The sequence below is a fragment of the Macrosteles quadrilineatus genome, unplaced genomic scaffold (genome assembly GCF_028750875.1).
Source record: "Macrosteles quadrilineatus isolate MER2022 unplaced genomic scaffold, UCM_ALF_1.0 Scaffold_1__1_contigs__length_201487025, whole genome shotgun sequence".
NCBI lineage: Eukaryota > Metazoa > Arthropoda > Insecta > Hemiptera > Cicadellidae > Macrosteles > Macrosteles quadrilineatus.
In genome coordinates this window covers 71,622,261-71,646,060 of record NW_026542594.1, presented here as the reverse complement: position 1 = coordinate 71,646,060, position 23,800 = coordinate 71,622,261, and the positions used below count along the sequence as shown (strand labels likewise).

At 36.2% G+C, this 23,800-nt stretch overlaps 1 protein-coding gene across 3 annotated transcripts in view; it reads left to right on the top strand.

Moving 5' to 3' along the window:
- LOC128983566 (prosaposin) overlaps positions 1–23,800 on the top strand; it is a 207,501-nt gene that overhangs the window by 51,499 nt on the left and 132,202 nt on the right. For all 3 annotated transcript variants that reach the window (XM_054402884.1, XM_054402883.1, XM_054402885.1), the window contains exon 6: positions 3,292–3,447. In XM_054402884.1, coding sequence (XP_054258859.1) covers positions 3,292–3,447 — 156 coding nt within the window. The remainder of the gene's footprint in view (positions 1–3,291; positions 3,448–23,800) is intronic.

Here is a 23,800-nt window from a genome sequence, read left to right as displayed (position 1 = left end):
GGAAAGAACAAAGGGGTAGGAGTGGGGACTTTTGGGAAAATGATAATCTCAACATGGTCTAACGCATAGACAAATTCAGCTTTCCCATAGTTACTTACAACATCAAACCTATATTGACTGTGGGCTACGTGTACCATCCATGCGCGCCTCGATACTACTACGAATTTCCCACGTTTACTCTTACTGAAATCAACGTAGCTCTTTTGTTTTTGCACGGATTTCTTTAAACTTGGTGTTGTTGTACTACTTGTTAGTTTTTCTAACCATAAATAGTTTGTAACATGCCCTAAACAAGCGCAATATTTCCGATATTTCATTTTAAAGTATTTTTAAATTTTATTTTTTGCAATAAATGTTGATTAGCGCCTAAAGTATAAGAGATAGAAGAAAGGTTGTAATAATCTTTTTAAAAGACAATATCTTTAGGCGTGGATAGACGCTTAATTCACCTTTCTATCATTAACCGTTTGTGAGTTAGACGCGGAAACGTAAACCGATGACCCGCGCAACTTCCCCCCCTCCCCCCCCGAGTTGTGACCACCCTAGAAATGCGACATCATCGATTTTTTTCATCTACTAGATGTCCCCAACAATAATCAAAAGTCAAATTTTGTCAGACTTTCAGTGCATACTCAACCCGTTTAGCGCCTGGACTAGATGTAGTATTGTTACTTAATTTTCACATTTATATTTGTTGGCTTTCAATACTTCTGGTTCATTCTTAAATCAGCATGAGAACCAAAAAAGTTGATAATCAGTGTTTACTGTCTATTTGATACATTATTGCATGCTATGAATAAATAGATCTGAAATTAAAAATAAAGATTGAAATTAATAAAAGTGTGTGTAAACTAAAAAGTTCAAAGAGATCAGTGAGGCCTACCAAAAAGATAATAGTTATTAATTTAGAACTTAAATAATATATAATGTCATTTTCTCACTATTTATATCTTCAACATTTGTTAAACTATGAAAATAAGTCACTAAGTCTAGCTGAAAACACATTAATAAGTTGCAATATCTTTTCAATACAGAATAATAAAACAAACCACATTTTACAAACATTTTATTTCTTAACTTTTTCCCTTGAACAGGGTGAGGAGGCCAACATTTTTTTAATGACTATCAACAAAAATTAGGTACGGTATCAATTATAATTTCACGAAAGCCGCTGATGAGTGAGCTGTGAAGAGCAGATGACAGAATTACGTCACTACCACAACAACTCAACTCTACTGCGATTGCGAACTGCGGGTGTAGTGTGAAGTGAAGCACCCCCTCCCCTGTCTAACGGGACAAGGGGTATGAAAAGAGAAAGTTTGTCAGAATGGCAGACTTGCCCTTTGTAAAGTCTGGTTCACATGCCCTCCCTCACCCTCAGTCGCTTGCATAATTATACTAAACAAAAGTTTCTGAGTGTTAGTTTTAAAATAAAGGTTTGAATTCAATGACTAAAGCATAGATCTGATAAACTTTACTCTAATTTATAAATGGGCTTATCAGAATTTTATCAGCCATTTGTCAGTTTTTTTTATTTCTTTCCTTTTATATGTAAAGATATCTTTTAATTTAGCCTTCAAGAAAAGAAAGATTATGTTTTGTTTGGGACTTAAATCTCCTTGAAAGAGAGAAAAGACTGCACGTTTGATACAATTAATTTCAATAAGTTAATGTGCAACTATGCGATAATTTTTTCTAAAAAAAAATAACAGCCTACAGTGTAAAAGAATCGTGTGCACTGTGCAGCAAAATACGATTCTTCGGGTGCTTTTAACAAACATTCCATTGTTTTAATTAGTAACAAATGTGTTTATGTTCCTGATTATACCAAGAACAAGGCTGGGCAGAGTGGATTCACTGTGAACCAGGCGGGTACGACGTAACTACAACCATAGATAAAACATAGCCTACTCCCTGTGTTGGTTAGTCTATGCTACAACGATCGATTGGAACAATAATTGATGTTTTGAGCCAAAAATATTCATATTGATATATAATCGGAAAAATTTATGTTTTATTAAAATATTATATAAAGCTATATGTCAAGATTTAGTTAACTGACATAATTGAACGCCAAATCTAGGTCTTTGTAAGACAAAAGAAAATCACACCGTTTTAAACTTTAACCTAATTTTATACTTTTTATAAACAAACACGTCCTACATAACGGTTCTCGATATTTATCAATGTATCTTATCTAAACCCTTCCCACAATAATAGACTCACATACAAATAACGACATCAAAGCAATCGTCACTTGCTCCATTGAAACACGAACGTCGATTGGCTGACATGACAGTGCAGCGTGGCCTCTCGACCAATGAGAACTCTTGTTGCATACTTTGATTTATCTTAGATAGTCAACATTCACCATTCATTATAATATTACAAAATCGACATGGACTATGCGTATGGTGTTTTTCAATCAATACTTATGTTATAGTAGCACTTAAAACTTCACTTAAACTCTTAAACTAGGTAGATAGTACAGATATAATATGGATCTACTTTTTGGTGAAATAGGCAAGTGCAAGCCTAACCCTCTGACTTTGACGATGTTGTAATTGAATCAAATTTTCCTAATGATGCGTAATGCAGGGATGAAACTTAACATTTAGACAAGTTTAGGTTATTTATTTTGTTCTAAAAATAAAAATAATACATTTAATAAATTCTGACTGTCTGATATCGACATCTTGAAGTGTAGATTGTATTGTGTTGTGCAATATCATCTGCCTGCAGAGAGAACAGCCGAAGCTAAACTTTAGCTGTTTCGAACTAAATAGTGTGCTAAGTTGGTTACTAAAGTTGTTAGCGTGATTACAAAAATAATAGCTATCAAATAAATAAATGTTAAAATAAAATATCTATCCATCCCTGTCGGGTGTCGGTATCGGCGGAATCGGGCGAAATCGACGTTTGGCAATCGATTCTTGATACCGATATTCCTAATATTGGCCATGTCCGAGTATCGGTGGTAGCGATAATTGACACTTCCCTATCTAAAACTCATTTTGGAGTCCTAAATTAGTTTTAAATATGCATCGGGACGTAATCGTTGCATCGGGACTTAATCGATGCATCAGTCTTTTTCGATGCATCAAGGCCAAATCGATGCATCGTGATTTCGATGCATGCTGAATCGAATTGCGATTCGATGCTTAGAATCAAATCGAAATTTCGATGCATTTTCGATGCATCGCACACCCCTATATATAAGTTTGCAGAGTTTTATTTTATTGTGCATAATTTTAGCTAGCAATGTATCTTCAATATGGGACTTGTTTGTAGATTTGTGGAGGGATGGGCAGCTTCTCAGACATGTGCTCTGCCTCTGTTATTGTACATTTCAATGAGCTGTATGAGCAGATCGGAGACAGCTTCTCCTCTGAGGGAGTCTGTCACTTGGCTGGCGTGTGTCACCAAAGATATCACAACCACTCAAAGGTTAGACCATTCTTAGCTAGAATTATGTTTTAACTAGGTGTACAATGCAGTTGTCTGCTTGCAATATTGAGCGGAGCCAGCATATTAATTCAATGTCAATGATATATTTGGTTCACATTTTAAATAGAATGCCTATTTGCAGTAGGTATCCAAAGTCAATCATAAGTCAGGATTAAGTGAATTAATTGTCTACTTGCAGGAACCATATTCTATGTTTCATCCGGTTCTCATAAGTTAAATGTCTACTTGCAGTATCCAATGCCAATGGCATATTTGGTTCGCATAAATGGAATGCCTATTTACATATTCTAAAGTCAATGGTACGTCTGGTTCACGTAGACGGATTGTTTACTTGTAGTATCCAAACTCAATGGTACATGTAAATGAATTGTCTACTTGCAGTATCCTAAATCAATGGTCCATTTATTTTGTTCACATAAATAAAATGCCTAATTGCAGTATCTAAAGTCAATAGTAGGCAGAGGCCTACTTCTGCTTCACTTATATGGGATTTCTATGTCCATAAAAAGTCAATGATACGTCGGGTTCACGTCAACGAATTGTCTAATTGCAGTATCGAAACTATGAGTGTTATATTTGTTTCACATTAATGGAATTCCTATTTGTAGACTGCAAATAGGAATTACAGTACAAATTCAAAGTCTACATTAATGGCACGTCTTGCTCACATAAAATACTGTAATAGCTATTTACCTTACAAGTGTAGTAAGAGCGTTTTTACATCACGCAGGTGAATGTTGTTTCATTACCTCACCGAGTGAGTTTCTTTTCAACTTAGCATCACTCGAGAAGTAAAGAAGTTGTATACATCACGCTTGGGATAGGGAAGTTTACCATGGCGGGTTAGGTAAAAGTTATTTACCTACGACCGTTTTTTAAAGTAGCCATTTCAGTTCAGTTCTTAGAATTGAAAAGTTTCACTTAACAGCTGTTTACTTTCATATCAGCATAGTTTCATTTCATATCAGCATAGTTTTTCTCATATCAACACGGGTAACGGACCAATGAGGTTCAAGGATTGAGAGAAAAGAAGTACAATTGTAATACTTCGAACGTCAACTAATCAGCTGATCATCTGATCAGTTGACAATTTTAATTGTTGATCCGGCTTGTTCCTGTTGATACTCGCATATTTTTAACCAATGTTGGTGGAAGTTAAATGAAGGTTGATTTTAAAATATCAGTTAGTGAAAGTGATGTTGACGAGATAGAGAGCACAAACTGTTTGTGCTAATCTTTTGCCACCAAAATCAAAACAAAGGTACCATATGCAATTACATACCAGCAATTCATTAAATGGACAAAACAAAATATGGTTAAATTAATAAATGAAAATGTTCTTCTGGTTTATTTTGAAAACCGTATTATTTAACAAAGTTTTACAAACACGTAATTACAGTAGAACCTCTTTAATCCGAACCCCTGTAATCCGAACGTCCACTAATCCGAACGCCTCATTGCTGTACTCTATACACAGTACAGTAGTTCTTTATTGTATGTATAGGGTACTGTATTTATTGATGTACGCACCGTAGTTATTTCAATTGTAATGTATAGTAGGTTATTCCTTATGTTTACTACTGTATTAAATAAACACTGTATTTTACTTTATAAAGCATTTTACGCTGTTCCCTAGCTTTGTTATGTAAAAACAACAACATTTTCTGTAATCCAAACCATTCAATAATCCGAACTACCCCCGGTCCCAATTAGTTCGGATTAAAGAGGTTCTACTGTACATGAAATCAGCTGATTATACAATAAGTCGTTGCATCACTTTCAGTGACAATGACAATAAACGAAAACATAACCTCTCTAGGAAGTTATGAGTAGTGATTGTTAGTAATAAAAAACCAGATTTTTAGTAATTAAAAAACGGTCATAGGTAAAGTAGTGTACGCAACTCGCGTTAATAGTCTTTACGCAATCGTTGCGTAAACTACTATTACAGTATCCAAATGCAATAGTGCATCAGCCTAATTCCGGCAACCCTTTTTTTTTTTTGTGGTTTTGGTATTGCATACCCCTAGCTACTTTGGCCAGGAGACCTTTTATAGCACCCTTTAATTCATTCTGACAGCCCTAGACTTCTCAAGTAGCCCAGGAGCTGAAAGACACCCAGCTTCCTTATCTCTGTTGGTTCCAGAAATAACCTCCCCAGAGATGTAAGCCTTCTATGGGCCAACGCTGGACAGTCCAGCCATAAGTGTTCTGATGTTTCTACCTCGTTCTCGCAGAACATGCAGAGGTCTGTCTGTGACCTCCCTATGGTCCTGAGATGTTTCCTAATAGGACCGTGCCCTGTTAACACTCCTACTAGTAGACTAATGTCCCCTTTCTTAAGGCTCAGCAAGCCTTTCCAGCCTTTATCAGTGGGGTCAATTAGTAATTTAGACGTCCTCATACCTGGATGGTTCATCCAGGCCAGAGCCTTTTGAGCCTTAACCCAGTCTTGGACTTTGGCTACTCCTGAGCTTATGGGGGTACAGTAGAGTCCCGCAAACTCGGCTCTCGATAACCCGGCAGTCTGGATAACTCGGCCATCACCTGGCTTAGAAAATTAGTGATTTTTTGAGTCCGTGTTAAAAATGGACTCAAGCCAGCTCAAGCAAATCATTCGCAACTCATACCAAGGAATTGTTGTACTATATCTGATGACTTAAATACTGACTTGTATTATAAATATAAATAAAAAAGGCGGTTAAAAAGCTTAAAAAATTGTATTTTTCTTATTTTAAACCCTTGTTCCTGATAACCCGGCATTTCACAAACTCGGCATCCTTCCAGTCCACATTACGCCGAGTTTGCGGGACTCTACTGTACCACAGTAGGGTTCTGGTCCTGACAGTTGGTCTTCCGCACCCTTCCTGGCTAATGCATCGGCTTTTTCGTTCCCCTCATGCCCCGAATGTCCAGGAACCCAAGACAATTTGACTTGGTTTCGCTCTGCTAACTTTTTGAGGGTGTTTTTACATCCTTTTACTGTTTGTGACTGTGTCACACATGACCCCAGCGCCTTCAATGCTGCCTGGCTGTCAGAGAGGATAAGGATTTTCCCCTTACTTAAATTCTTGCCAATAATGTTATTAGCACAGCACTCAATCGCCAGGCTCTCTTATTGAAATACTGTTGTTGTTCTGCCCAAGGCCAGAGATATTTTGGTTTTTTTACCATACACTCCCAACCCTGATCTCTCATCCTTCCGACTTCCATTGGTGTAATAGACCAAGCATGCTCTGTCAAAGCTGAAGTTGCACTGTTGCCAGTTGTCTCTTCCTCCTATTGCAGCTTGGTAAGGAATCTCGAAGTCGTATTCCTTTGTCATGAGGTCTGGTATGCCTAGCTCCATGTCCATGCTTGGGAATCCCTTTAGGATGGACTGCCTCTGTAGATTCAGCTCGCCCCTGCTTCCCATTTTTAGGGCAGATATAGCTGCACATTTCTTGACTTCCAGCCCTAGTGGGAGCATGTCGAGTATTGCCTCCATTGCAGCCGTGGGACAGGATTTCATGGTCCCACAGATCCCCGAACACGCTAGCCTTTGCAGCTGCTGCAGTTTCCTGCCAGCTGCTGTCTGCTCTGCCTTAGGCCACCATACTAAGGCTGCATATGTAACCATTGGTTTGACTATGGCTTCATAAGTTCATTATGTAAGCTTGGGACTAAGTCCCCATTTCTTCCCAAAGGTTTCTCTGCAGGCACCAAAAGCTCCTGTTCCTTTTGCAAGTACATAGTCAAAGTGCCTGCTCCAGGTCTGTTTCTGGTCCAGGTAAACTCCAAGGTATTTTGTTTCCTTCACAAGTTTTACACTTTTCCCCTGAATTTTTGGGGCTGTTAGGTTTGTTCTCCTTCTCGTAAAGGAGATTATCTCTGTTTTGTCAGGGTTAATTGTGAGCCCCTCTTTGGAGCACCACCCCTCAATGAAGCTAACGGCTGTCTGTGTGAGGTTGTTCACTGTGGCTGCGTGTTTTCCTCTGACAGTCAGCACTAGGTCGTCTGCAAAGGCTTGGAGGTCTATGTCTCTCCTATCAGCCTCTCTCAGTAGATCGTCCACCACAAGAGCCCACAGCAAGGGTGAGATAACTCCTCCTTGAGGGCATCCCTGTCGAGCTATGATAGCTGTCGAGTAGCCACCCAATTCTGCCGTCACCACCCTGCTCTTGAGCAGAGCATTAATCCAAGCTGCTACGTCGGGGGAGATGCCCCTGCTTCTGACTGCAGCCTCTATAGAGTTGTAACTCACGTTGTCAAAAGCACCCTGTATGTCCATGAAGACCCCTGCCAGAAGTTCCTGGTGTTCTAGGGTTTCCTCGATCTTTGCCACTAGGGTGCTTAGGGCCGTCGTTGTTGATTTGCCCTTCATGAACGCATGTTGGCTCGCACTAAGGGGGTTGCTATCTAAATATGCATCCCTAATATGGCGGTTTATCACTTTTTCCATAGTCTTTAACATGAAAGACGACAGGCAGATTGGCCTGTAGGATTTAGGCTGGGCCTGGTCTCTACCTTTTTCCAGTAGAAACGCCACCCTTGATTTCCTCGAACATATTGGGATGTAACCTAGGGCAAAGCTGCCCTTGAACAAAGCTATCATATGATTTAAAAGGACCTCTAGTCCTTCTTGTATGAGAGCTGGGAATATTCCGTCCCCGCCTGAGGACTTGAAAGGGCTGAATGATTCGACAGCCCACTTCACGACCTCCGGCTTGAACAGCTTGCTCGAAAATCTTCTAGCCAATGCAATGTCTCTAGGTGATTTCCTATTCCAGGGTATCATGTGTTGTCCTGTTGAATTGCTCAGTGGGGTGTTCCCTGGGAAGTGGGTGTTCATAAGGACTTCAAGAGTCTCCTCCATTCCTATTGTGTGACTCCCATCCTCCCGTTTTAATGTGCCAAGCGGCTTAGGTACATCTCTCTGAAGAGCTTTTTGCAGTCTAGCTGCTTCTGGTAGGTTTTGAATCCCCTCACAGAACTGCCTCCAGGTCTTCCTTTTACTTTTTCTTATCTCTGAGTTGTATTCGTTAGGGCTCTTGAGTAGTTAGCCCAATCCCTAGTTCTTTTGGTTGTGTTAAAGAGTTTGCCGAGTTTACATCTCATCTTGCTTAGCTTCTCATTCCACTAGGGCACGTTTCTTGTTGTCCTTTTGGTTTTGAGAGGACAGTTTTCCTCGTAGGCGTTTAGCATTGACCTGTTTATCAGTTCTGCCTTCATGTCAAGGCCGTCAATGGTCATGAGTTGGGTCACCTTGTCTTAAACTTCATCCCTGAGGGATTCCCTGTATCCCACCCAGTCTGTTGTTTTAGGAGCCCTATAAGTCAAAACGCTTTTGACGCTTGCTATTAAGTCAAACCTAATATGGCAGTGGTCAGATAGAGAGGCTTCATCAGAGACGTGCCATCCTTTTGTTTCCAGTTGACCAAGGTTTAACGATAGGGTGAGGTCCAATATTTCCTCTCTTATTCTATTTCTGAAGGTTGGTACATTACCTATATTTTCTATCTGTAAGTCAACCTTAAATATAAATTCCAGGAGATCCTTACCTCTTTCATTGGTGTCCGAACTCCCCCAGATGGTGTGGTGAGCATTTGCGTCACAGCCGAGGATTAGGGGCATCCTCCTGCTTCTAGCATACTCCACCAACTGCACTACCGCCCCCGGAGGACAAGTTTCTCCTGGGTTGGGGAAGTAGGCCGAGGCAACTAAAGCCTTTTGCCTCCCTGCAGTGGAGTCGAAGTCGACTTGGATTGTTACCAAGTCACGGCTGATGAATTCTGAAACAGCTAAGCAAACGTTGTTAGGGTTCATAAGGATGCAGGCCCTAGGGTTAGCAGATCCCCTATTGTATACCAGCTTACCCACCTGGGTTGGTAGGGGTGTGCGAGTACTCGAATCTTCGAGCTTTTTGGTCGAGCTTTTCATTATTCGGCTCGGCTCGAGGCATTTTGAAAAAGCTCGAAGTTCGAGCCGAGCTTTTAATACTAAGTCAAAACTAAAAAAACACTTTATCTAACACAGCTATTCGTATCGTAATATACAACGCAGTGCGAGTGCGTGATTGGCTTGTCGCTATGACGACACATGGTTGCCGTGACAACCCTGTGCGCACTGAGCACTGCGCCTTGTGTGTGAGGGGAGATTATACCAACAAACTATTTCAGGAATTCTATTTTGGGACCGATGAAAGATAAGGAAGAAACAAAAAGTGGTCACGTGTGCAAATGTAGTGGGCGACACAATAAGGCTGTAAACGAGTATCGTCATGCCGTTGTTCCTTGTTTGTTTACTTTTTCAGATTCCTTATCAAACGCCCCTATCTGCTATCTCTCTTTCTCTCTCCCTCTCTCTCTCTCTCTCTCTCTCTAACAATGTACAGATTAAACAGATTGTGGTTGACGACTTTTCTACTTATAAGATTCCCTGCGGTTATTTTAGTTCAATCAAACCCATAACCTTTCTAATGTTTATCAAAATAATTAATTAATCTGTTTTGTATTTTATTCCCTACCAACCCCTATTTACCATCTATATTTTATAGAATAAAATGTTTGTTTATAAAGTTTGACTGGTCACACAATTTTGTACCTATTTTATTTTGTTTAAAAGTAGGGGTGTACGGATATCTGAAAAATCGGGTAACAGGGCCCAAGTTCAATATCCAACACTATCCGTTATATATCCGGCTTTTTCGGATAGACAATATATTTTGACGTTTTGGACAGAAAACTAAATCTCCATAGCCACCATTAGTTTCCCAGGACAAAATTACAGCAATACGTTTCCAACGACCTAACAGCAAACGGCAAAGAAGCCGTATGATGCAATACTGATAACTAGTTTAGTCCTTATCGGCTGTTTTGCTTTACGATTAGATTCGTCTGGAACGAACGGACATAAAGCAGAAAAGAACTACCATGGTCAAATGAAAGTCAACTCGTGCTTGTCTCCCTCTTGATACTAGGGGCGCTGCGTAATAGTTTTTTTTACAGTACTGTTTCAAATTCAAAGTAGAAAAATCTAGCCTACTACTGTGAAGTTACGTAAACAATACATTTAATGTTTCCCAAAAAAAAAGTGAGAAAAGAAACAATAGAAAGGCAACACAATAGAAGGGTGGGAGGGGTTGGGCAATGACCTCGAAAGGAGCGCGGGTATAGTGAGTCAAGTAGGACCGGAGGGGGAAGGGGTGGGTAAGACCTTGAAGCTATATATAGACTTGCACTACTTCCCTAAACCTAAAGGACTGGCCGGCGAGTGGTATTCCAATCACAGGACAAGATACGTTGTGTTTTAGGTATTCATTGCCCGGTTTGACTTTGGATTGTCTTACTGTGTAGAAACTTTGAATAATAAAAAATAAAGTTAGAACTAACCACGATTATTTAGCATTGATTGTGTACATATTAAAACCATGGATATATACAAACTTTTGTCGTGATTGTAATTTCAACATCAAAATACAATATTGCACAATCGTGATATTTTAGGTCATCGACCTTTATTATGCATCCGGTATTGCTGTTTCGGTAGAGAAGCACGTTGATAAATTATAAATTGATATTCCCGTAGTTAAAAAGAATTATTTTGTAAACCTATAAAACAAAATCATAAAATCTTACATAAAGATAACAATAACGGAGATTGTAAAAAAGGTATAAAGATAACACGTTATTCTTTCTCTTTGTTCTTATATTTCTTGGGTTTCCCTTCATCACGCATTCAACAAGTTGCCATGGTTACTAATCACCCATGTCGTTATCAGCTTTTGTGACATAGCGCACAGCAGGGAGGTAAAACTTGACGAAAATCGGTTAATTTTTACCTATTATTTAATTACCAATGAATGTACTACTTTATTGGTATTTGGTACTGTATTAATAATCGGTCAAAATGGCCGATTTTTGTCAAATTTTACACCAAATTTATTGAAATTTCAAGGTGAATATTAATAAAACAATTATTACCAAACATTTGTATTCATTTAAAAGATTGATTTGTGGTATTGGATTCCCCACTGAGTGCAGCCGAGCGGCACTAATGAGGGTCGGACCTTCTTGGGGGTGAACAATAGACGGCTTATCAGACCCTCCCCTCCCCCGTGGTCTGGAGAAAGCTTGTAAACAAACTATGTCACAAGCGACTTGACATTAGGCTGCTTCAACTATAATTTTGTCAAATGAACTGTGATGTTTCAAAATCAAAAACAATAATTTGGGACCAGACTGCTTAACAATAATGGACTGCAATTATTGTTGAACATACAATCCATTTTTAACAAACTAAGATTATACGATTCAAATACAGTTATAAAAATTATCTTGGTATTATACTTGGGGTAATGAAGTTATGTAGGCTAGTGTAATTCTCAGTTCATCAAGGTTCTACTGAATTATGTTTGGCAGTGAATAAGTGTAGAATGCAATTTATTAATTCAGGGATACACACCTTTTACACAGTTATAAAGTCGTTAATTAATAGAAATAGTTAATTCTGGAAAATTAAAAATAGTGATCGCATTCATAAACCTGTTGTCAAAACAGCAACACGGGTGTAAGGGTTTATTGTTTTAGATGCAAGGGTGTTTCAAGGACAAGGTACAGTGTTGGGCCTCCCGGCTTAGGGGGGGAGGGGGGTGGTGAGACTGTGTGAAGGGGAGGAAACTGGTTTTGGCTATTTATTGAGAGTGTAGGAGTTTTGCCAACGGGTATCAGGTAGAAAGGGTCCCCATCCATGAATTCCACATACTGCGGAGTTTTGCCAACGGTTGTGGGTTGAGCGAGAGCGATTACACGTGACCGTGAGAGTGGCTTCCGCTAGGGGTGGACAAACCAGGCAGGTTGCTGACTTTATTCAAAGTAATGGAGCTATGCACCTCTGACTGTGAAAGGAAATGTATTGAATTTTTAACCTAACCTAACCTAACCTAACCTAACCTAACCTAACCTAACCCACTGCGACAAGCGCATAACTGCCAAGCGTAGACAACCCTGACAATCGCTCTCCCTCCCTCCGTCACACTCTTTCTCCCACTACCACCGTTGGCAAATCTCCGCACCAAGAGGTGGCCGAAGGCATCCCCCCCCATCTACCTGACACCCGTTGGCAAAATTCCGGTTCCCATTTATTGATTAGTTCCCTGACCCTTCTAGATAACAAAATTGAGTGACAGTATTAAATCATCGTGTACTTTATTTCATTTCTTGTTTACTTTGTGTGTTATTCTATTAATTTTAGTGTTTTGGTCTATTTCCTCTATGTCAATTATATCTTTTTTAATATATAAGTTTACTTTTTACTTGTCTCTCCACCTTTTTGGATCCAAACCAACCATATTCTTTTTTTGATTAATACGATTCATAAAACAAAAATATTTTGTGCATGGAAAACAAAAAGAATAATCACGTGTTTTACAATTTATTTTGTATTTATTTATACAAAATAGAATTAAATATTCATAGTAGTTACAATATACATTATGTAATCGAGTTGCTAGTTGTTTTGTCATCATTCAATGTCGCGTCGCTGTTCTGTTCAAGAATCAAGAAGAATCAAGAATATTTATTTGCCATTAAATAACAGAACGTTACTGTTATGAAAGACAATCTGATTGTCTCAGTCTGCACTGCATATCTCGGCAGGCCTTCAATCGATATCCTTTTATTTCTTGCATCTTAATTTAGTTCAGTTCAGTTCTTATCGTGATTATCTACTATTTGATGTCTTGACAATTCTCAATGTTTTTAAACATATTAAAATAACATTGTGTTTATTTAAAAATTGACAGAACATTATTATTATTATGCACTTTTTAAGAAAAAAAGTTTAGTAACTTAGATAAGGTAGGTAACGCTAGGAATAGCTCGGCTCGAAAAAGCTCGAGCTCGAAAATTTTTTAAAAAGCTCGGCTCGGCTCGGCTCTAGGTTGAAAATCACTATTCGCACACCCCTAAGTTGGAAGTCCTCGAATCGTTCCTCTTCTTACCCAGGCCGACAACCCTTATTATTGGTTATTCATTTTGTAGTAAATTCTCAATGCTATTACTGTAATCAAAAGCAGGAGTGTAGTATAAGAGAAGTTATAAAGGCAATGATAAGAGCTTCGCTTCGCTCCGCTCAATAATTTCTATACTGCAAATGAATCATAGTAGGCCTATGCGATACCTGTATTATTAAAAGGCAATAACGATTATTATTGTATTATTATTACTTCTTGAATGTAGAATTTGCTTTGCGCTATTTTTCTTCAATGCCTTCTTTCTTCATTATTAAAAAAAGAATCATTTCTAAAGAAGACTTATTTGCATTGAAGATTCATAAAACTCACCAATTCAATTACCTCAATAACTGTTTACCAGTATCATTGTTGTGAGGGGTTAGCCACTGGGGTCGTGGAAATATTTTCACATATGTTTAAAAGCATTGTTGGTTGCCGCACCAATTACTGGGATTGCAGAACAGAAATATCGTGTCAACGCCATTGATTATACAGCGTTGGTGGTGTGGTGGCTAGAGTATTCGACTGACGATCGTGAGATCCCAGGTTCGAATCTCCTCGACGGCCATAACATTTTACTTCTGATTTTGTTAGAATATGATTTTCTCTTAACTTCACTAATTATTATTTTTTTATCTGAGACATTTATAATTTATTTTTGTGATAAGAATGCATTTTTTATAAATACATGAACTTTTTGTTTGTTATCATTTCCTTACAGCGAATAATTGAGATAGGCTAATCGATTCTTTAAATTATCATTTCGTTTAAGTATAGGCCTATAACTTGGGTCTAGTTTTATTTTAGCAGTTAAAAGTAAGGAATATATTGTCAACCACTTTCAAAATTTCCCTTTTTTGCAATAAAATTTATCAATAAAACTATTTTGTAGACTAAAAAGAATAAGTAAAAACTTTAGGAATTGGTTTACTGGTACGTTACATTACATTTATAATAACATCAAAACAAGCAGTTTGCTTAACTTTAAACCTTATTTTTCCTAGTAGCTGGAACTTGGCAATGTTTAAAAACTATTTTGTAAGTTAGTATCGCAGAGTAAAGCGAGGTGGTAGACAATAGGCCTACCAGTAGGCATATTTGCTTAAACGACGTTGTTATATCTTCTCATGAATTTGACAGAGGAGCATATAGGCCTAATTTAATTGGTGATTAATTTTTGTCCTAGTGCGAATTCGACGTATTCACAGTAATGCTATTGGATCTGATGGCATTCCAATTCGCTTTATTAAGGACATTCTCTTTGCTATACTCCCCACTATCACCTGCATTTTCAACAGATCTCTAAGGCAAAGCATATTTTGATTTCTTGGAAGTCTACCCTAATTCGTCCCTTAAATAAGATTCCAGCACCTGCTTCTTGCCAGGATTTCAGGCCGATCAGTATATTGCCCGCATTATCTAAAGGCCTTGAAAGAATCGTGCACTGCCAAATGACTGTGTTTCTGACTGAAAACAATATCTTATGCAACTCACAGTCTGGCTTTCGAACAGCTCACAGTACAGAAACAGCACTCTTACGTGTGACGGACGACATTAGACTAGCAATGGAACATCGGCAGGGTACGATTCTTACCCTATTTGATTTTTCTAAAGCCTTTGACTGTGTAAATCATAAGCTCCTCTTGGAAAAGCTAAGGGCCATAGGGTTTTCAAATAGTGTATTGGACTGGCTGGGATCCTATCTGTCAGACAGGCGGCAGTGTGTTGAGGTTGATGACTTACGTTCTGACTGGGAGACAGTTACTAGTGGTGTGCCTCAGGGGTCCATCCTTGGCCCTCTGCTGTTCGTACTATACAAAAATGACTTGAGCTCAGTCCTCACACACTGTAAATTCCACATGTATGCTGACGACTTACAGATTTATACACATTTTTCACCCAAACAGATCAACGAAAGTGTTCTGAGAGTGAACGAAGATATTGAGAAAATCATTACTTGGACTAATAAACACGGACTCAGACTTAACCACGAAAAACTAAACCGATCATCATTTGTCATCCACGTTTACGGAACTCTATTGACTTTCTGCTGACGAATCCAATAACTATAAATGGAACAGATTTGCTTTACAGTGACAAGGTCAAAAACTTAGGGCTTACTAATAACTCGACACTTACTTGGGGCGATGCGGTAGTAGACATCTGTAAAATGGTGTTTGCATCAATCCACTCACTTAAAAAGTTACAGAATTTCTTGCCTTTGCACATAAAGTTACACCTGGTTAAATCACTTGTTTTTCCCCACTTCACTTACTGCAGCTCTGTGATCAATGACATGACTGTAAACCTCGCTGATGCTCTCCAACGCGCTCAGAACTACTGCCTTAGATTCATTTATGATCTAAGACGCAGTGAGCGCATCACCCCTTTCTACATTCATTCTAAGTTATTAAAGCTATGTGACCTGAGATCAATCAAAATTCTTTCGCTAACCTATTCAATATTAAAAAACAATTTTCCAAAATATTTTGTAAATGATTTTAGGTTTGTAGCTGAAGAAAGTGTCAGATACTCACGCCATGCATCATTAACTTTGCGTATGCCTCACCATAGGACCGCAGTTTACGACAGAGCGTTTGTTGTAACTGCTTGACGTCTTTGGAACGATCTCCCTTTAGCTATTAAATCCCTCGATAGTCGTTCCCGGTTTGTGGCAGCACTAAAAAATCTCTATTTTGAAAGTATGGCCATGGTAGGTTTGTCGTAGGGGCCTGTGCGCATGGCGGTCGCTGACTTGTATGTATGAATGTGTGAGTGTGTGTGTGTAAGTATTTTTAAAATTTACTGACTTTTGATAAAAGTTTCTGTATCTATGATTTCTGTTTTGTTTTATTGTATAAGCTGATTATGTTAAAATATTTATATTATGTTTTAAAGTACAGGTTAAGTGTAAGAAAGGGCCATGTGGCCCTAACTTTGCCTGTGTAAATAAATGATTTTTCATTTTATTTCATTTCAATATTAGTGTTAATCCTATGGGATTTTATTGTCTAAGTTACACCATTTAGTTTTAAACCTTATCTGTAAACCAAGTGGTTGTGATTTCATTTCGTAAAATGATTTTGTATTTTTAGCCACAGGTACGTTTTTTACAAATTTACTGGCAAATGAAGGGCGGTGTGATTTTTGTTGGTATAATTATGTTGTAGTGTTTTTTAAATGACCTCGTTTTAACTTCTCCTTCTCCACGCAACATAGGCTTAGGCCTAATTAGTTGACTATTCATTGTTGTAAAAAGAACAGAACGATTATACAATTAAATATAAACGTCATGATTTTAATCACTCAATATAGGCTAGAACTGATTGTTAATCAATTCGTATTACATGCAATAGACTAATATCACAGACAATGGAAACCCAGACGTATCACTGCGCGATGCGTAGGGCCCCGTCACATCCTGCCTCTAGCGGAGAATCGAGGAAACACGCAGTCTCGCGCTCGCCTCGCCAGTCGCCGGCATGGTCGGCGGTCGCTGGCTTGCAATTAATTGTAGCACTAGCAGTTCAACTCAACGCCAAATTCTCGTCTATCATTCCTCCTCCACAACTCGCGCGGTTCACCAATACCGTACTCCCTACGACTACCCGTGCATCCATCTGCCTGCGGACAGCATTTATTTTTCATTGTGTGATTATTTTAATCACATTTGCGACGAAGTTTAGCTATAAATTAAACATAGTGTTCAAAAAAGGTGGGGGACATATTTTACCTAGTGATTCCTTGGGTAAAAATAAAGAGAAAATAAAGAATAATTTTTTCCAAAATTGCTTTGTTACCCAAATATCCGCCATTTTGTATTTTTGACATACACTTTTTTATATTTTAATGTTTTTTACTGATTTTTATGAATCATGGTATGCATGTTAAGGTAGAAAAGACCCGTGTTAGAAAAAAAGTTCATCTAGATTCAAACTACAATTTAAAAATGATGGCCATTAAAACATTTAAGCTTAAATTACTCAAAACTGGCTGGTTTTTTGAAAATATTCCAAGTACAATTTTAATTATCTATTATTTTAATTAGTATTATTTTAATTATCCTTTAGCACTTTTAATTATCTATCAAACGATACCAAGTTCAAAAAGATCAAATAAAAAATAGCTGAAATATAATAATTTTTAGTTGTAAAATGGGCAAACCTGACTATCTTCTGCATATATTCTACCCCATTTCAGCAATAAAAGTTTTAGCAATAAATTTTATTCAGTCTGTAGTACTGTGATAGAGAGGAGCGAAGCGAAGCTCGTTGGGATCGGCTTCGATACAAACTTCCATAGACACAAAATAAAAACACAAATCACTGAAAATGGCTTAACTTATTTTAGCCAAACTTTCCAAGATGCTTTGTTTCCACAAATAGGAATTCGGAAGATTTAAGACCAAACAATTTAAATTTTGGATAATCTATATAAATAAAATTACAGTTTTGTCTGTACATTGCGTAGAATCATGCAGTGTTTGGTTAATAATTAACCAAACACTGTATGATTCTACGCAATTATTTTACGTTTCATAGCCTAAGAAAGCCGAAACGAGTCTTCTCAATTTCTGTCTGTCTGTCTGTCATTGTGTCATTCTGTATGGACTCCAAAATGTTAGTTTTTACTATGAAAAAGATAAAACATTAAGTGAAAGATTTTTTTGAACAAGCCATCATGAATTTTTAAAGCTTTACGTTGATAACGTATCAATTTTTTGTGGCCTTTGTATTTATTTACTTATTTATATATTTGCCAACGGAATCAAACGAACTTTATAGTTGGATTACAAGTTGTGAATTGCTCAATATGACTAAATAGTCTATAAATAAAACGAATATCAAAAGTAACAATAATAAGAATACAGTACCTACATGCAAATACTTGGACAAAGAAAGAACTAAGAGTAACGAAAAGTAAATACACAAGTTGGTTGAATAACAATAATAATGAAAATATGTATACAATAAATGTCACATTGACCAATCTAGGAAATAATCTATACTTCTATACTATTATATAAAAATCTAATGGTGTCTGTCTGTATGTGTATTACTAATAGGTGCAAAAACTACTGAACCAACTGGGCTTAAATTTTACAAAAATATAGCTATCATACCAAGAACCATTATAGGACTATTCACATTTCGATACTGACCGTAGGCTTTGCCCCTTTGGCTTTAAAAGTTCTGAGGTGAACATTTTAAAAGTAAATATTGATTGGTCTCCATGGCTGCGATGATAACTCTAACAATGTTTGTTTACATTTGCTTTGACATGTAAATGTAAACAAAAAGGACTACTAAACTGCATATTTCACAATTTCAGACAGCTGATTCAAACAAATTAAATATAATATTTTCCATAACTAATGAGGTAGGCTTATTTTAATCTAACCTTTTATCATGGATTATTTATTCTAAAACTATGTCACTCATCATAGAAAAAAAATATTCTATAACCATTGTTGTATCAACTCTGGCTCTGCTTTGGATTTTTTAAAGCGTCTAAGTTATGAAAATAATGTTATTGATATGTTTTTATGGAAACAGTATGACAATTCAATGTATAGATGTTTTGTGTTAATTTGGAGGCTACTTTAAACAAATTATAACAGCTTAACATGTGTTTGATTAACTTAACATAACTTGCACATCACATTGTTTTTTATATGTACAATATTTAGGTACGGTACATTAAGTTATTGTGTTTTGCTAAACCCATGCTTAAATTAAACTAAAGAATATCATCAATAACTAAATTGTACGTTGATTTTTGTTTTCTAAAATATGTTGTATATGTGTAACTATATTTAATTATCAAATGGTAGTACAAAATACTCTTATTTTATCTTAACATAGCTTTCAGTTAACATTTACTTTATTTGATACATTTATTATTTGTGTTTTGCCACACCACTGATTAAATTAAACCAAGGAAAATATCATAAAACTAAGCAATACCATTGACTATTGGATACATAAGTTGATACAGTTGTTGTATTAATAGTCAAAGGCAGTACACAGTGTTCTTTTGTTACTAAAATCAATGAAATATCTGTTAGTATGTTTACTGAATGGTAAGTGTGAAAATGTAAAGGCAATATGGTCTATGGAAGAAGGTCTTAAAAGAACATTTTTGTATATTAAGTTGTTTGTTGATATTTTTGTATACTGTAGTAGAATCAGAGATGCAATGCAACATATACTGTATTTGCTATTACATTTTTTAGTTCTTGATACTTTGATAACCATATTAGATTTGTCTCATGTCTTTAATGCTAAATAATTTGTTTACAATTTTTTATAGTAGGTACCTATAGATATAGTTTCTTTAATATTTCAAAAGACTGTATTGATAAGGAACAGCAATATTTCTAAGGTTTATAACAGCTGACTTAGTTTTGCTAATGATTTATTGTGAGTGAAGAAACTGAAGATGGAAGCATTTGTGATTTTCGATAAAGAAGAGTGACATTTAAAAAAAATTTCATTTAAATATAATAATTAGTGTTTTTTCAACTTCAAAATTGAAATTTAAAATGTCAATAATAAATTAAAAGATATGTAATTAAGTGAGATGAATGTAAATCATGTATGTAAAAGTTTTATTTGAAGATTTGGTAAGTTTTTCTCACATCAGCCTAGACAAGATTTAAAATTAATCAAAACCAAAATGGTGGTATCCACTACTTACCAGATTTAAAAGTCATAACTTAAACGTTTCTATTAAGGCTGTAAAAGTTGAATTTTGTTTCTAAAAGGGTTGGCAGATGTGTAACTATTATATGCAACAGATATAAAGATTAAATGTTTCTATATTGTGTCCTCTTCCCGTTGCAAAGCACGGGTACAACAGCTAGTAAATAATAAAGATAACAATAACCATGATAAATATTTTCGTGAAAACAAAAATAATATGGCAATGATAAATATTTGAAGTGAATAATTATTGTGCATTATTACCCATCTAAATTTTCTTTAGTACTTCGTTTCATAATTTATGCCGTAATTTCAACAACATTTCGAGTCATTTTCGGACTTCGCAAAGCAAATATAAATTGTCATTCCATACGGCATTTTCACTGCACTACAGGGTGTCCCAGAACTCTCTACCAATATTTTAGGGCATTGTTCTTGGGTAGTTAACATACCTAAATATCATATTTAAATTGTCCGGAAGTCCTTAGTTACTCACACAGCCGCCATTTTGTTTTTTTAAGTTATTAATTTTTTCATAAGGAAAGGTTAAACATACGAAATTGAAACTTTGCACAAACATTTATGACAACTAGACAAAACTACCATATCTCAGTTAATACTTGTCCAATCTTCAAAATTAAGGTGTCAATCGATTTGTAATAAAGTTGCATTAAAAAAGTTATCCTTGTAAAACTTTTGTAAAATCAACGGTTTTCGAGTTATTTAAGAAACAAAATTTTAAATGGCCGCCATTTTGTTTTATGAATTTTACAAATCGTCATAATTTTTTGGTAGCTTTGTCTAGTTGTCATAAATGTTTGTGCAAAGTTTCAATTTCGTATGTTTAACCATTCCTTATAAAATAAATAATAACTTAAAAAAACAAAATGGCGGCTGTGTGAGTAACTAAGGACTTCCGGACAATTTAAATATGATATTTCGGTATGTTAACTACCCAGGAACAATGCCCTAAAATATTGGTAGAGAGTTCTGGGACACTCTGTATAAGTAGGCCTAAATACGATTATCATAAAATTTGACGACACTATCAAACATTTCAAATAATTATTTTGTAAATACTTTGCTTTGGTTAAAGCGTAGCAAATCCCCTAATTCAAATCTGTGTTTGTGTGTGTGTGTAGTCTGTTGGTAACGCATTAATGTCCTTATATCTCAGTGTTTCGTGGAAAAGACAAGAGCACCTTTGTTAATGAAAATTTCAACCGGAATAAAGTGTGCATGGTGAGGTTGGGGTAGTATTTTAACTACTTTTAAACAGTGTGGTATGTATTTTAAATTATAGGCCTACCTTGGGGCAATTTTTTATCATTGGATATAAAATATAGACTAACACGATAGGGTGACATTTAATTGCGAAGCATTCGTTTTGTTAACATTGTAAACCGTCAGATATTGTATTTGCGAAGGTTTATATGTATTCCTATAAAGTAATAGCACAGACCACGGAAACCTATTACAGTATTATATTGTCTGTGGTAATAGTTTTGCCAGCATATCTGGAAAATGCACACTAAATATGCAAACCAACTCCTGTTCTGAATTTAAAGGTTGAAGGTTTCAACTTACGGGGGGACGGGCACACAGCTAGTGCCTGTATAATTTTAAAGAAACTCAACGTTTTTAAATTATAAAATTGGCCCTATAGGTTGCCATGATGGTTATAAAATAACAACGTATATGTAAACAAAACAAAGAATTATAGCATATGTTTAAAATCAAGTTAAAATATGACCTAAACACAGTACAAAGGATAAACATTGTGATGATAGGTTGACAGGTGATGACCACTGATCAATATGGTACGGACAGTAGTAAGTTTACATTTACGTCGCCATTTGGTAACTACCACTGATGGAATAGGTGCATTTTGTGCATTTTTGTAGCTCCAATCTGGGGCGAGAGAGGTGCCTTTTGTCACCAGCATCATATTTTTAAGCTCACATAGCTTAATCATTGAATGGCCTCAAATAGGAAGGGCAGATCCAGGGCACGTATTTTACTACTCCTAATATCACATTTAGTTACAACCACATTAAATTTGATCTAGCATTTTATTCATCACAGTTTCCTAAAAAATAATACCCCCGCCGCAGCAAACCTGCCGACTAAGTGAATTTCCAGTTGCCTGAATTGATTTTCAATTAAATGTATTGAATTAATATTGTAGTTCGGTGTTTATTATGAAACAGGTACCTGACCTGTTCAACTAAATATCCTAATTTCTCAGCTGTTTGTAATGGGATCGTTTAAAACTTGGTAGCGTTTGATAGGGTATTTTAAATGCTAAATAAAAGTGTCCATGGCTTTTTTCCATAAAATCAGCAGGTTTTTTGTAATTAAAGATATAAAGTTTAAAATACCCGTATTTTGAAACAGAAACATATTTTCAATGATTATTTTTTCTTAAATACATTATAACGTATTAAAACTGTATACCAAGTTTCATAAACATATCTTAAATATCTTCAAGAAGAACTGGTAATATTGGAATTAATATAAATTTAAAATAAAAACTTCACTAATAAATTCAGAAATATCGGTGAAGTTTTTATTTCAAATTTATATCTTAAATAGTTTTCGATCCCCCACCCCTACCTGTTAAAGGGGTTAAAAAATATTGTTGATGTAAAAAAATTGCGGAACCTATGTTAACAATTAAATCGACAAACAGAATATTTCTATCATTTCGGTTTTACAAATACAGATTTGTTTTTATATTTTTGAAAGTGGTGCTTTTTCACATACATTAAATCGCATTTTGAGATATCCACCAAGGGTTTGCGTCATTATGTTTCTTTTGATAAATCCTTCAAAATGAGGGGTCACTCAATAGGGGTTGTTATTTGAAAACAATAAGTCACCCCTACCCCCGCCTACCCTGTTAGGGGGGTTAACAATATTTTTTATGTAAAAAAACGGAACCTTTGTTAACATTCAATGCCACAAACATAATATTTTAATCTATTTTGGTTTAAAAAATACAGATCTATTTCAAGACTTTATTTACACACTTTATATGAATTTGAACGGTTGGTGATTTTTGACTCTAGGGACCTCAAAACGAAAAATAAATCGGTCCCAGGTCCAGGTGTTACGATAAGTACTACGGTAATAGCTTATTCTATGTATGGGAAATTCGCTAAAACACAGCAATTTTGAAACAGGATCATATTTTTTAATGATTATTTTTCCTTAAATACATTATGACGTATTAAAACTGTATACCAAGTTTCATAAAGATATCTTAAATAGTTTTCGAGAAATATCTCATTAAAAGCGCGTTTATTCAAATTTAAATAGAATCCCACGGCGCCACTCGAGGAGGAAACGCTTCGCGTCTTCCGCTACAGTGGCGCGGCAATACAGCCGCATCATGAAACAGCGCCTAGCGCAGATCCAGCTGACCGTCTGTATTAAAGTATTATATTGTCTGTGCTAATATGCTCTTTAGTATTCATCAGATTTTTTTCTTTTGTACTGTATTTATAATGTGGTAGATTTGTTGACTAACATATGTCGAGGCTCTTGTTTACTTTTTAGTGTTAAATCACAAATAATGTCATGGTGACCAATCAACCCATAAGGCCCATGTTAAATTTCTAAAAGTTTGCATTTG